Below are 15,034 nucleotides of genomic sequence, written 5' to 3'. Positions count from 1 at the left end.
GGCAGTACTGAGGGAGCGCCGCACTGTCGGAGGGGCAGTACTGAGGGAGCGCCGCACTGTCGGAGGGGCAGTACTGAGGGAGCGCCGCACTGTCGGAGGGGCAGTGCTGAGGGAGCGCCGCACTGTCGGAGGGGCAGTGCTGAGGGAGCGCCGCACTGTCGGAGGGGCTGTACTGAGGGAGTGCCGCACCGTCGGAGGGGCAGTACTGAGGGAGCGCCGCACTGTCGGAGGGGCAGTACTGAGGGAGCGCCGCACTGTCGGAGGGGCAGTGCTGAGGGAGCGCCGCACTGTCGGAGTGGCAGTACTGAGGGAGCGCCGCACTGGCGGAGCGGCAGCACTGAGGGAGCGCCGCACTGTCGGAGGGGCAGCACTGAGGGAGCGCCGCACTGTCGGAGTGGCAGTACTGAGGGAGCGCCGCACTGGCGGAGCGGCAGCACTGAGGGAGCGCCGCACTGTCGGAGTGGCAGTACTGAGAGAGCGCCGCACTGTCGGAGGGGCTGTACTGAGGGAGCACCGCACTGTCGGAGGGGCAGTACTGAGGGAACGCCGCACTGTCGGAGGGGCTGTACTGAGGGAGCACCGCACTGTCGGAGGGGCAGTACTGAGGGAACGCCGCACTGTCGGAGGGGCTGTACTGAGGGAGTGCCGCACCGTCGGAGGGGCAGTACTGAGGGAGCGCCGCACTGTCGGAGGGGCAGTACTGAGGGAGCGCCGCACTGTCGGAGGGGCAGTACTGAACGAGCACCGCACTGTCGGAGGGGCAGTACTGAGGGAGCGCCGCACTGGCGGAGTGGCAGTACTGAGAGAGCGCCGCACTGTCGGAGGGGCTGTACTGAGGGAGCACCGCACTGTCGGAGGGGCAGTACTGAGGGAACGCCGCACTGTCGGAGGGGCAGTACTGAGGGAGCACCGCACTGTCGGAGGGGCAGTACTGAGGGAACGCCGCACTGTCGGAGGGGCTGTACTGAGGGAGCACCGCACTGTCGGAGGGGCAGTACTGAGGGAACGCCGCACTGTCGGAGGGGCTGTACTGAGGGAGCACCGCACTGTCGGAGGGGCAGTACTGAGGGAACGCCGCACTGTCGGAGGGGCAGTACTGAGGGAGCGCCGCACTGTCAGAGGGGCAGTACTGAGGGAGCACCCCACTGTCGGAGGGGCAGTATTGAGGGAGCACCGCACTGTCGGAGGTGCCATCTATCGGATGAGATGTTAAACCGAGGCCCCGTCTGCTCTCTCAGGTGGGTGTAAAAGATCCCACAGCCACTATTGGAAGAAGAGCAGGGGGAGTTCTCCCCGGTGTCCTGGGCCCAATATTAATCCCTCAACCAACATCACTAAAACAGATGATCTGGGTCATTATCACATTGCTGTTTGTGGGATCTTGCTGTGCGCAAATTGGCTGCCGTGTTTCCCACATTGCAACACTGGTCACCCTTCAAAAAAGCAATGAATTGGCTGTAAAGCACTTTGAGACGTCCTGAGGTGGTGAAAGGCGGGTGAGAAATGGGAGTCTGTTTTTTTTTAAACTGCAAACCGCAAAGATAGGACAGTGTAAGTCGGGAGGTGTTGAAGAATTATTCTTTTATTGAAATAGATTCTTGATTACAGAATTCAAGGTTCTTGACTGGTTTATTGATTATTGATTTCTCAGGTGCTGACCAATCGGCTGCCATCACGCTCCCTACTGTGACTGGAGGGAGTCCTGAGGCTCTCAGCTGACCGTTACACAGGACAGGGTGTGCTCCTACGGTGAAAGATGTCACTTCCGACCCTGGAATAGAAAAGATGGAGATTTTTTTCAGACTAGGTGAGGCCCAGTGATCTAGTGAGCTACCGAGGGGGAAGGGACAGGAGGGAAGGTGAGGGAAATCAGGATATGGGGCCTCGGAGTCAGAAGGTCGTGGGATCGAGACCCCACTCCAGAGACTCAAGCCCCATCATCCAGGCCGACACTCCCCGGTGTCAGTACTGAGGGAGTGCCACACTGTCAGAGGGGCAGTACTGAGGGAGCGCCGCACTGTCGGAGGGGCAGTACTGAGGGAGCGCCGCACGGTCGGAGTGTCTGTACTGAGGGAGCACCGCACTGTCGGAGGGGCAGTACTGAGGAAGCACCGCACTGTCGGAGGGGCAGTACTGAGGGAGCACCGCACTGTCGGAGGGGCAGTACTGAGGGAGCACCGCACTGTCGGAGGAGCGGTACTGAGGGAGCGCCGCACTGTTGGAGAGGCAGTACTGAGGGAGTGCCGCACTGTCGGAGGGGCAGTACTGAGGGAGCGCCACACTGTCGGAGGGGCAGTACTGAGGGAGTGCCGCACTGTCGGAGAGGCAGTACTGAGGGAGCGCCGCACTGTCGGAGGGGCAGTACTGAGGGAGCGCCGCACTGTCGGAGGGACAGTACTGAGGGAGCGCCGTACTGTCGGAGGGGCAGTACTGAGGGAGCGCCGCACTGTCGGAGGGGCAGTACTGAGGGAGCGCCGCACTGTCGGAGGGGCAGTACTGAGGGAGCGCCGCACTGTCGGAGGGGCGGTACTGAGGGAGCGCCACACTGTTGGAGGGGCGGTACTGAGGGAGCACCGCACAGTCGGAGTGTCTGTACTGAGGGAATGCTACACTGTCGGAGGGGCAGTAATGAGGGAGCGCCGCACTGTCGGAGCGGCAGTACTCAGGGAGCACCGCACTGTCGGAGGTGCCATATTTCGGATGAGACATTAAACCGAGGCCCCGTCTGCTCCCTCGGGTGGGCGTAAAAGATCCCATGGCCACTATTTCGAAGAAGAGCAGGGGGAGTTCTCCCCGGTGCCCTGGGCCCAATATTTATCCCTCAACCAAGATCACTAATGTCCTAGGCCTAGAAATTCAGTATAGCCACTTTTGGGGCGCTAAAGTCGGGCGGCCGCTAAAGTTTGCGCCCGGCGCAAAGTCGCGCCCCCTTCGCCGATATTCAGTCGCATCGCCCCAAGAGGTTGCTGCTGCGCTAAAACAGGCGATGCACGACTATCATTAAGCGCTAAGCCGGTGGTGCTGAGCAATACCCCCGAGGCCGGGCGCAGCGCCGGTGCGGCGAGTTCTTGATTGACGGCAGACACTCTGGCGCCGGTCAGCTCTTAAAGGGGGAGGGTGCATTTGTTTGCCTGCCACGCCCTGCACACTGCAGCCCTCAACCTAGGCCTGACCACTTCAGCTTCACCTGCACAACGCCCAGGGCTATGGAGAAGGCCAGGGAGAGAGTGCAGCGCTTCAGCGACGGTGACCTGAGGCTGCTGGTTGGCGGAGTGGAGCGCAGGCGCCATGTTCTGTTCCCAGAAGGTGGCAAGAGGCCGCTGCCCAGCGCCTACCGGAAAGCCTGGAGGGAGGTGTCCAACAGGGTGTCTTCCAACAGCGTGGTTGCCAGGACTCCTGTGCAATGCCGGAAGAAGTTCAACGACCTCACTCGGGTTGTCAGGGTGAGTACCCTTTCCAGTGTCCTCCTCATCCTTGCATGTGCACCTCACTTTATGGGCAAAGGGACCTGAAAGCCCTAATGGCCAGCCCTCATCCAGCAGCTATGGGCCTGGCATGAAAATCACTTGCACATTCAGCACTTTACACACTGTACTAGCTCTTCGACCATGGGAGGCATTGCAGACAAGATCAGGGCTACACACTGTACAAGCTCTTCGACCATGGGAGGCATTGCAGGCAAGATCAGGGCTACACACTGTACAAGCTATTCGACCATGGGAGGCATTGCAGACAAGATCAGGGCTACACACTGTACAAGCTATTCGACCATGGGAGGCAGTGCAGACAAGATCAGGGCTACACACTGTACAAGCTATTCGACCATGGGAGGCAGTGCAGACAAGATCAGGGCTTCACACTGTACTTAGAGGCCGTCCTTTCTCTTGCAGGCCAAGGTGGCGCACAACCGGCGCAAACGAATTGACACCGGGGGAGGCCCTCCTGACGTCAAAGAGCTCTCCGACCTCGACCAGCGTGTGGAGCGCATTATGGCAGGCCGGCTGATTGGACCCGTCGCCAGTGGAGATGCCGACCCTGTTCTGGGCACCAATGGTAAGGGCATCACCTTTTTGTCTTCGGTCGTTCCACTGGCACCTCAGATCAGCATCCTTTGCCACTGTCCGACCAATGCAGTGAATGGCACCACTCATGCCTCCCTCGCTGCCGCCCTGTCCTCACTCTAAAGCTACTCTTGTGCCTTCCTGCTTTCAGATGGTGAATCGCCAGGTGAGGAGGCGGGCCCTCAAGCTGCCACTGTCAGCGCTTCGGAATACGAGGAGGAGGAAGAGGAAGCCGGCCCATCAGTGCCACCCTCAGCCGCGCCAGCCCATGGCGATGTAGGGGACACGTCTTCCCTGGAGGGGAGCCGGGGGGAAGGGTCGGAGGAGAGTGAAGCTCCGGGGCCCAGCGGCCTGCAGCAACGCGGGAGGGGTGGGGAAGCTCGGCGGACTTCTCCCCAGAGGGTGAGTGCGGCCTCCAGTCCTGCGACGGTGAGCGCAGAGGAGGTGCGCCTCCTAGAGGAAATGGCCGTCCAGGCTGAGCGCAGGCACACTGAGCTCATGGCTGCAGTGGAAAGGATGCCTGACTCCATAGAGCCTCTGTCAAGGAGTGTGCAGCAATTCGGAGCAGCACAGGCCAGGTGTCTGCAACAATTCAGTGCAGCACAGGCCAGGAGTCTGCAACAATTCAGTGCAGCACAGGCCAGGAGTCTGGAACAATTCAGTGCAGCACAGGCCAGGAGTCTGCAGGACTTCACGGCAGCACAGGCCAGGAGTCTGCAGGACTTCACGGCAGCACAGTCGGCTTCTAGCCAAGTGCTCAGTCGTGCCGCCCATTCACTGGCTGGTGTCATGCGGACACAGACCAGGGCCACACGGGCACTAACTGCTGCCACCCTCGCTGGATCAGCCAGGCATCGCCAGGGCACTCGCCGCGCAGCAGCAGCCCAGCAGTCTGTTCTTCAGCTGTTTGCTGCGCATGCTGCAGTGCTGGCCCGTGCGAGTGCCAATGTCTCAGGTGACCAGCGAGCACCTGCGATCTGCCAGGTTGCCACCCTTCCTGCAGCCGACACTGCCACTCCGCCATTGCAGCTGCCACGAGCCGCTGGACAGACTGCTGCCGCCCAGCCAGAGTTGGAGCAGTCAGCAGCCGGCCACTCCAAGGCCAGAGCTGGTGCAGGCCGACCCCCAAGGGCATCTGCCATCTCGCCATCTGCCCCTCAGCAGCCTTCCCCCAGCCTTGCTGCAGCCACTGGGCTCCCATTGAGGAGGAGCAGCAGGGCGGGCAGGGGCCAGGCAAGGATGTAAAAGGCATCGCCCTCGCAGGGCAAAAAGTAGAGGTATGCACAAATGCCTGGTGCTTGTTGTAAGGCCGAGACTGGTGCAGTTGTGTTTGTGTAAGGCCGAGACTGGTGTCTTTCTTTCTTTTTGTAAGGCCGAGACTGATGTCTTTCTTTCTTTTTGTAAGGCCGAGACTGGTAGTTTTGTGTTTTTGGAGGGGGCTTCTCCACATGAGGATGTAATGTGGGAAGGGCAGAGGTTTGCAATAAATTATTGTTGTTAAATTGCAGTGTGCATGTTTTTTTTGTTAAGTCCTGGTTGCCCTGCTCGGCTGAGGGCTTGTGGAGCGGCTACATTCATCTGCTGACATTGGCACAAGCCATTCCCTGAGAGGGGTCCTAGAACCGACGTTCAATAAGCCGGCGACGGGCGGCCCTTGCACTTTGTGCCTTCCTCCTGTGCTGGTCCTCCTCCTCCTCCTCCTCCTCCTCCTCCTGAGGTGGTCCTCCAATCTCTGGTGGCAGTGCCTGAGTCCTGCGGATAGCCAGGTTGTGCAGCATGCAGCAAACGACCACGAAATGGGAGACTCGCTCCGGCGAATACTGTAGGGCTCCACCGGAACGATCCAGACAGCGGAACCGTTGCTTCAGGACGCCGATTGTTTGTTCGATGATGTTCCTGGTCGCTTGATGGCTCTCGTTGTATCCCTCTTCAGCAGGGGTGCTGGGTGCACGGAGCGGGTTCATCAGCCAGGTACACAAAGGATAGCCTTTGTCCCCGATAAGCCATCCTCGTGGGTGAGGCTGTGCCTGGAACATGTCTGCCGCAGAAGTCTGTCGCAGGATGAAGGCATCGTGGCTGCTGCCTGGAAAGCGAGCATTGACAGCTAGGATGAGCTGCCTGTGGTCACACACCAGCTGGACGTTCAGCGAATGGTAGCCCTTCCGGTTGCGGTAATCCTCGGCATTCTCCAGAGGTGCCCGCAAAGCCACATGCGTGCAGTCAATGGTGCCCTGCACCATGGGGAAGCCCGCGAATGCTGCAAAGCCCACTGCACGCTGTTGCTGCTTGGCAAGGGCCATGGAGAAGGAGATGAACTGACGTCTCCTTTTGAAAAGGGCATTGGTCACCTGGCGGATGCAGCAATGCACGGCGAACTGGGAGATGTTGGCAATGTCCCCAGTAGCGGATTGGAAGGAGCCGGTGGCATAGAAGTTGAGAGCCACCGTCACCTTCGCTTCCACCGACAGAGACGTCCTGCTCCTCAGCTGTGGCTGCAGATCACCGCCAAGCAGCTGGCAGATCTCTGTGACCACGTCCCTTCTGAATCGCAGCCTCCGAACACACTGCTCCTCAGACATGTTGAGATAGGAGAACTGCTGGCGGTATACCCTGGGCGGGTAAGGCCTCCTTTCCCGACGCCTGTTGCCCCCTCTCCGTCTAGCCAGGGCTGCCACTCTCTCACGGCGTCTGTGAGCCCTTTGGATGTAATTGAGAAAGCCAGCGTTGACACCCATTGCAGCCCCCATAATATGCTGGCAAACAATGAGATGTCAATGAAGGCAAAGACTAGTGGAAAGCTTTGGCCTGAAGCCAGAAGTACCTGTCCGAGTGTTGGGCCGAAGCAGAAAGCTATCTACCTTGGTCTCTCTCCAAAGATCCGTTTCTCAAGAAGGAGTGCTGCGAAATGGCAGCCTTTTATAGTGCAGGAGGAGTGCCCTTTAATTTGCGCCCCCCGCGCGCCGCATCGGCTGAGCACCGTTCCACTCTAACAGTCGCTAGGGGCGCCAGGCGCACAATGGGGCGTCGCCACTGAAGTTCCGGTTGGGGGCGCACAAAGGGCGTTGCACGAGGAAACGACGTCATGATCTGCGCGCGCAGCTGAGCGCGCGCAAAGACTTTGCGCCGCTGCTAAATCTCTAGTGAAGTTGGGGCGAGGCGCAGATCGCGCTGCGCCCGGGCGCTAGCCGCCTAGCGCCCGACATCTACTCCTCCTAAGGCGCTAACGGCTAGCGCAACCAACTGAATTTCTAGGCCCTAATATCTCCTTATGTGGCTTGGTGTCAATTTATGTTTGATTTACGCTGCTGTGAAGCGCCTTGGGACGGTTTACTACGCTAAAGGCGCTGTATAAATGCAAGGTGGTGTTGTTGTGTCTGTGCAGTATTTTGTTATGAGCTGAAGATTCTCTGACTGCAGTTTGTTTTACGGTAAATTGTCCTTCCAATAGAAACTTACTTTAACAGGCAACAGCTGAAAGTTAAGAATGAACGGTTTCCTTACACAATGGTTGGTTGAAATCTCGAAGCCAGAGGCTCACTGTCCGGCCCAGTATACAAGATGGCCGGGTAGCACAGAATCACACAGCACAGGAGGAGGCCATTCGGCCCACCGTGCCTGTGCCAGCTCTTTGAAAGAGCTCCCCAATTAGTTCCACTCCCCCCTGCCCTTTCCCCACAGCCCTGCACATTTCTCCTTTTCAAGTATTTATCCAATTCTCCTTATGAAAGTTACTATTGAATCTGCTCTCACCGCCCTTTCAGGCAGCGCATTCCAGATCACAACAACTCGCTGCGTAAAAACACTCTCCTCATCTCCCCTCTGGTTCTTTTACCGATTATCTTCAATCTGTGTCCTCTGGTTACCGACCCTCCTGCCACTGGAAACACTTTCTCCTTATTTACTCCATCGAAACTGGTGTATGTAACCTGTTCCACCTTAAGAGAACTACCTTAAGAGATGTACTACTTTCTCTTGGCTGCTGTATACTGTAATACCGGTGGTGACCACACCGGTATATAAACGTGGTGTAGGGATTTGCTGGGCAGTTCAGCCCTGACCTCCGAATAGTAACGACCTGTTAAAAGTTATTCTTGTTGTCTGTGTCCAGTGATTGATCCTAAGCATAACTGGGACACACAGACTCAACAGTGGCGACGAGTCCGATCTTACCCTGCGGCAGTTTTACATCCAAGGCAGCTTCGTCCTCAGAACGGGCGTCGAGAAGAGGCATCCGCCCTCATCATCCTGCTGAGCACCATCGCACGGGAGGCATCGAGAACCCGGGTTAAAAAGAAAAATTCTGACCACGAAGCCCTCCATCAGCGACAGGCAGTGATCATCCCTTCTACCACGGTGGTGGGTAAGCCGATCAGCGACACGAGCAGAAAGTCGGCCGCGTTGGCTGTGGAGTAGGGGAGGGAAAACGGAGGAATAAGGGCGGAGAACTCGACCACGGCCGGTAAAAAGGGCCGGGCTGCAATCGAGGCCGAGAGGCGCAGCGACTGGGGCAGCTTAAGGCACGAGAGCCGAGGAGAACTCAAACGCAGCCGGTGTAAAGGACCGGGCTGCAAGCGGGGCTGCGAGGCAAAGCAGCGTCGGGGAATTGAGAACCGCTGGGGAGGCGAGAACGGCAGCAGCAAGGCAATCGCCATTGCAGCCAGCGGGGGGGAAGAAGGCAATCGCAGGAATCCGCCATTGTAGTCAGCGGGGGGAAGAAGACGAGCGCGGGAAAGACCGCCAAGCGCGGGAAGCCGCCATTTTAGTAGGCGGGGGAAGAAGACAAGCGCGGGAAGCCGCCATTTTGAGAAAAAGAAAAATTTAAAAACTTGCAAGGATGCCTAAACATGGGAACATTAATACCTTTGATAGCGATATCGAAGATTGGACCACGTATGTAGAACGCATGGAAGTTTATTGTAAAGCAAATAAGGTACCAGATGATGAGAAAGCATTAACCTTATTAAGCTCAATGGGTGCGAAGACATACGGGCTATTGAAGCACCTTCTATCACCAAATAAACCGACGGATCAGACTTTCGCGAATATTGTTACTGTCCTGAAAAATCATTTAAACCCCACGCCGCTGATGATAGCGGAACGATTTAAATTTTACAGAAGAACGCAGCTGAAAGACGAAAGCAACGCTGAATTTTTAATTGAACTGCGTAAGCTATCGAAGTACTGTCAGTTTGGAACAGGACTAGCAGATGCGCTGAGAGATAAATTTGTGTGTGGATTGTTAAAAGAAGGAACACAAATGCGACTGCTTGAGGAGAATGATCTTACGCTTGATAAAGCTGTCACTATTGCAGCATCGCAAGAAGCCGCAGCGAGAGGCACGGCGGAAATGCAGCTACGGTCACCGGAACTCAGCACCAATCAAATGGTCTTGGGTACAGTAAAATGTTATCGTTGTGGAAAGACAACGCACGATCAGAACCAGTGCTGGTTCAAAAATCAGGAATGCATAAAATGTGGCAGGCTTGGTCACATAGCTAAAGTATGACGGTCAGGAAAGAAGACCAGCAACAAAAAGTCACCGCAGGAAAAGTACAGAAAGGTACACAAGGTGACAGAGAACAGTTCGAACGAACAGAAGTCAGATTCAGACTCCAGCAGTAATGAACTGGGTAGTCTAAGAGTACACAATGTTGGTAAGGAAGCAGACCTCCAAACAATTTGGGTCACACTTCAGATAGCAGGAGTCCAAGTGAAGATGGAATTGGACACTGGATCGGCATTGACGGTCATGAATAAGCAAGATTACAAAAGGTTATTCCCACATATTCCCCTACGGGATACGGAGATTGTATTGAAAACATACACGGGGCAAAGAGTATACCCCATCGGGAAGATAGAGGTAAAGGTGGTCCACAAGGGCAAAGAAAGCCGAGGAATGGACTTATATGTGCTACCTGAGGGAGGTCCACCACTACTGGGATGGGAGTGGATTAGGAAATTAAATATGGACTGGCATTCCTTAAAAGCACTAACGGTAGATTCCGGTAAAAAAGATGTCAAACCTAAGCGATTGTCCAGAATATTGGACGATGCTAAAGAGGTGTTCCAACAGGGACTGGGAACACTGAGAGGAATTACAGCAAACATCAAGGTTGAAGAACATGCAAACCCGAAATTTTTCAAAGCCAGACCGGTACCTTATGCGATACGACCTGCTGTGGAAGCTGAGCTGGAAGGGCTAGAACGTTCAGGAGTACTGTCTAAGGTAGACTGGAGTGAGTGGGCTACGCCCATTGTTCCCGTCATGAAGCGTTCATCGAGCAACAAGCCGGGGGAACCGGGGAAGGTTCGCATCTGTGGAGATTTCAAGATCACTGTTAATCCGGTGCTTCACACGGTGCAGTACCCGCTTCCGCGGATTGAGGATATCTTCGCTTCGTTGTCTGGCGGGAAACACTTCACCAAGATAGACCTGGCGCAGGCGTACTTACAGATGGAAGTTGAGGAAGAGTCACGCCAGTATCTCACGATCAACACGCATAGAGGCTTGTACCGGTATAATAGACTGGTTTTTGGAGTGGCATCGGCTCCAGCAATTTGGCAGAGGGCCATGGAGCAGGTATTACAGGGAATTCCAGGCACACAATGTTACCTGGACGATATTCTGATTACAGGAGATGATGACGAGGAACACCTTGCAAATTTGGAACTGGTGCTCACCAGATTGAAAGAATATGGACTTCGAGTTAATCGCCAGAAATGTGAGTTCTTTCAGAAGCGGATCTCGTACTGTGGTCATGTCATTGACCAGGAGGGGCTTCATAAGTCTCCTGACAAGATCGAAGCTGTTGTGAAGGCTCCCGCTCCGGATAATGTATCCCAGTTGAGGTCGTTCCTAGGGTTGATTAACTATTACCATAAGTTTCTGCCAAATTTATCCACGGTGCTGCACCCGCTGAACGCTCTTTTGCAGAAGGGAGTACCATGGAAGTGGAGCGAGGACTGTAAGAGGGCCTTTCGCAAAAGCAAGGCATTGATCACCTCAGAGGAAGTGTTGGCTCACTTCAACCCAACGCTGCCTATTCGTTTGGCTTGTGATGCTTCTCCATATGGTATTGGGGCAGTACTCTCACACAAGTTGCCAAATGGCCTGGAGAGGCCAGTCGCGTTCGCATCCAGATCATTGACCTCCGCGGAGCGCAACTATGCTCAGATAGATAGGGAGGCTCTCAGCCTTGTGTGGGGAGTAAAGAAGTTTAATCATTACCTGCAGGGCCAAAAGTTTACGCTTCTGACAGACCACCAGCCGTTGGTATCCATTTTGAACCCTAAGAAGGGTGTTTCGGTGATGACAGCACAGAGACTCCAGAGATGGTCCCTTTTCCTAGGGGCACATCAATATCAGATTGAATTCAAAGGTACAAAGCAGCATGGTAATGCTGATGGGCTGTCGCGCCTGCCACTACCTACAGAGGAAGAGGCACCGACGGTTGACCCTGTTGAGTTATTTCACTCGACCATCATCGAATGTTTACCAGTCACCAATGCAAGTATTGAAAGAGAAACCAGGAACGACCCGACACTGTCCCGGGTCTACGAAGTGACAGTGAAGGGATGGCCAGCCCATGGTGATCCACTGTTACCGGCATTCTCAGCAAGACGAGAACAGCTGTCCGTCTGTCAAGGAACATTGATGTATGGAACAAGGGTGATTATTCCTCCTAAGTTAAGAGAGAGAGTTCTAAAGGAACTGCATGAAGGTCATCTGGGGGGAGTCAAGATGAAAAGCCTTGCTAGGGCTTATGTGTGGTGGCCGGGTATCGACCAACAGATAGAGGATCTGACGAAAAGCTGCTCAGGGTGCCAAAAAGTGCAAAATGCACCTCCGATTGCACCGCTGCATCCATGGGAATGGCCTTCAACCCCATGGCAACGTGTACATATTGACTTTGCTGGTCCATTCATGGACTCCATGTTTTTAATTGCGGTGGACGCACATTCTAAATGGCCAGAAGTGATTAAGATGACTACCACTACCTCGGAAAAGACGATCGCGGTGCTAAGAACGATATTTGCAAGAAATGGATTGCCAGAACAAATATGTTCAGACAACGGACCGCAGTTCGTGTCAGAAGAATTCCAGAAATTCATGAAGAAGAATGGGGTGAAACATTATACCTCTGCCCCATATCATCCGGCTACAAACGGGTTGGCCGAGAGATTTGTACAAACGTTCAAAAAAGCAATAAAGGCCATGAGCGAAGATCAGATTCCACTACAACACAAGGTGGACAAATTCCTACTGGCATATCGAAACGCCACTCATGCAGTGACAAACCAAAGTCCTGCCATGATGTTCTATAACAGGAGGTTGCGGTCCAGGTTGGACTTGTTAAAACCAAATGTGCGGAGGGAAGTTGAAAACAAACAGTTCCAGCATATAAATAACAAGACCACTCGGCGTTTCGAAATAGGACAACCAGTGTTAGCCCGGGACTATAAAAACGAGAAATGGCAATCTGAAACAATTCGGGCCAGACAAGGACCCCTGATGTACACGGTAGATATTGGTGAAAATGTAATACGGCGTCATGCTGACCAACTGGTAGAATCGAGAACAAGGGTCGAACCCATGGTTACGGCAGAGACAACCGTGGAAGAAGTTAGTGAACCTGAAGCATCTACCTCAGAAGTGAATGTACCTGATGATGATGTCCTATCCATAAGAGAGCAACTAGATGAGTCACCCCAGCAACGAGAATCAGAGACCCCTGAAAGGCGTTATCCAACTCGAATCAGGAGGCCTCCTCAGAGACTGAATCTTTGAACTGTTTTGCATGAAGTTGTATATATATATATATGTTATTATGTTATGTTAAATGGGGATATAACTGTTAAGCTAAAAAGGGAGGATTGTGGTGTATGTAACCTGTTCCGCCTTAAGAGAACTACCTTGAGAGATGTACTACTTTCTCTTGGCTGCTGTATACTGTAATACCGGTGGTGACCACACCGGTATATAAGTGTTGTGTAGGGATTTGCTGGGCAGTTCAGCCCTGACCTCCGAATAGTGACGACCTGTTAAAGTTATTCTTGTTGTCTGTGTCCAGTGATTGATCCTAAGCATAACTGGGACACACAGACTCAACAGAAACCCTGCATGATTTTGAACACCTCTATTAAATCTCCCCTTAACCATCTCTGCTCTAAGGCGAACAACCCCAGCTTCTCCAGTCTCTCCACATTAACTGAAGCCCCTCATCCCCTGGGACCATTCTAGTAAATCTCCTCCGCACCCTCTCCAAGGCCTTGACATCCTTCCTAAAGTGCGGTGCCCAGAATTGGACACAATTCTCCAGTTGGGGCCTAACCAGTGATTTATAAAGGTTTAGCACTAACTTCCTTGCTCTTGTGCTCTCGGCCTCTGTTTATAAAGTCCAGGATCCCGTGTGTTTTTTAACAGCCTTTTCAACATGTCCTGCCACCTTCAAAGACTTGTGTACGTAACCCCCAGGTCGCTCTGTTTCCACTCCCTCTTTAAAACTCTACCGTTTAGTTTATATTGTCTCTCCTCATTACGATTACCTGGTAGCGTCCCAGTTCTTGCCTTCAGCGTCCACGCTGTTTCGCAATAACCACAATGTTTCCAAGACTTCTTTGTTATTTTCCTTGAAGTACTGTCCCGTCCAGACACTAATTGCATCTGCACAGAGAATAAACCAATAAACAACAGCAGATTCAGGAAGAGGACTTAGAACCAGAGGGGCGGTACTGAGGGAGCGCCGCACTGTCGGAGGGGCAGTACTGAGGGAGCGCCGCACTGTCGGAGGGGCGGTACTGAGGGAGCGCCGCACTGTCGGAGGGGCAGTACTGAGGGAGCACCGCACTGTCGGAGGGGCAGTACTGAGGGAGCGCCGCACTGTCGGAGGGGCGGTACTGAGGGAGCGCCGCACTGTCGGAGGGGCAGTACTGAGGGAGCACCGCACTGTCGGAGGGGCGGTACTGAGGGAGCGCCGCACTGTCGGAGGGGCAGTACTGAGGGAGCGCCGCACTGTCGGAGGGGCAGTACTGAGGGAGCGTCGCACTGTCGGAGGGGCGGTACTGAGGGAGCGCCGCACTGTCGGAGAGGCGGTACTGAGGGAGTGCCGCACTGTCGGAGGGGCGGTACTGAGGGAGCGCCGCACTGTCGGAGGGGCGGTACTGAGGGAGCGCTGCACTGTCGGAGAGGCGGTACTGAGGGAGTGCCGCACTGTCGGAGGGGCGGTACTGAGGGAGCGCCGCACTGTCGGAGGGGCGGTACTGAGGGAGCACTGCACTGTCGGAGAGGCGGTACTGAGGGAGCGCCGCACTGTCGGAGGGGCGGTACTGAGGGAGCACTGCACTGTCGGAGAGGCGGTACTGAGGGAGTGCCGCACTGTCGGAGGGGCGGTACTGAGGGAGCGCCGCACTGTCGGAGAGGCGGTACTGAGGGAGTGCCGCACTGTCGGAGAGGCGGGTACTGAGGGAGCGTCGCACTGTCGGAGGGGCGGTACTGAGGGAGCACTGCACTGTCGGAGAGGCGGTACTGAGGGAGTGCCGCACTGTCGGAGGGGCGGTACTGAGGGAGCGCCGCACTGTCGGAGGGGCGGTACTGAGGGAGCACTGCACTGTCGGAGAGGCGGTACTGAGGGAGTGCCGCACTGTCGGAGGGGCGGTACTGAGGGAGCGCCGCACTGTCGGAGAGGCGGTACTGAGGGAGCGCCGCACTGTCGGTGGGGCAGTACTGAGGGAGCACCGCACTGTCGGAGGGGCAGTACTGAGGGAGCGCCGCACTGTCGGAGGGGCAGTACTGAGGGAGCGCCGCACTGTCGGAGGGGCGGTACTGAGGGAGCGCCGCACTGTCGGAGGGGCAGTACTGAGGGAGCGCCGCACTGTCGGAGGGGCGGTACTGAGGGAGCGCCGCACTGTCGGAGGGGCAGTACTGAGGGAGCACTGCACTGTCGGAGGGGCGGTATTGAGGGAGCGCCGCACTG

General features: G+C 55.4%; 1 protein-coding gene across 2 annotated transcripts in view; it reads right to left on the bottom strand.

Moving 5' to 3' along the window:
- Positions 1 to 1,564: 1,564 nt before the first annotated feature.
- The window catches only part of tmem223 (transmembrane protein 223), a 53,652-nt gene continuing 40,182 nt past the window's right edge, over positions 1,565 to 15,034 (bottom strand). For both annotated transcript variants that reach the window (XM_085976290.1, XM_085976288.1), the window contains 2 exons: positions 13,608 to 13,725; positions 1,565 to 1,771 (listed from right to left, as the gene is read on the bottom strand). In XM_085976290.1, the coding sequence (XP_085832416.1) occupies positions 1,723 to 1,771; positions 13,608 to 13,725 (167 nt within the window). In that variant the 3' untranslated portion in view covers positions 1,565 to 1,722. The remainder of the gene's footprint in view (positions 1,772 to 13,607; positions 13,726 to 15,034) is intronic.

The sequence above is a fragment of the Somniosus microcephalus genome, unplaced genomic scaffold (assembly GCF_052327205.1).
Source record: "Somniosus microcephalus isolate GS21.2 unplaced genomic scaffold, FLI_Smic_1.0 unresolved_chr2, whole genome shotgun sequence".
NCBI classification, from domain to species: domain Eukaryota; kingdom Metazoa; phylum Chordata; class Chondrichthyes; order Squaliformes; family Somniosidae; genus Somniosus; species Somniosus microcephalus.
The sequence above is the reverse complement of the archived record's forward strand: the minus strand, read 5'-3'. Positions and strand labels throughout refer to the sequence as shown.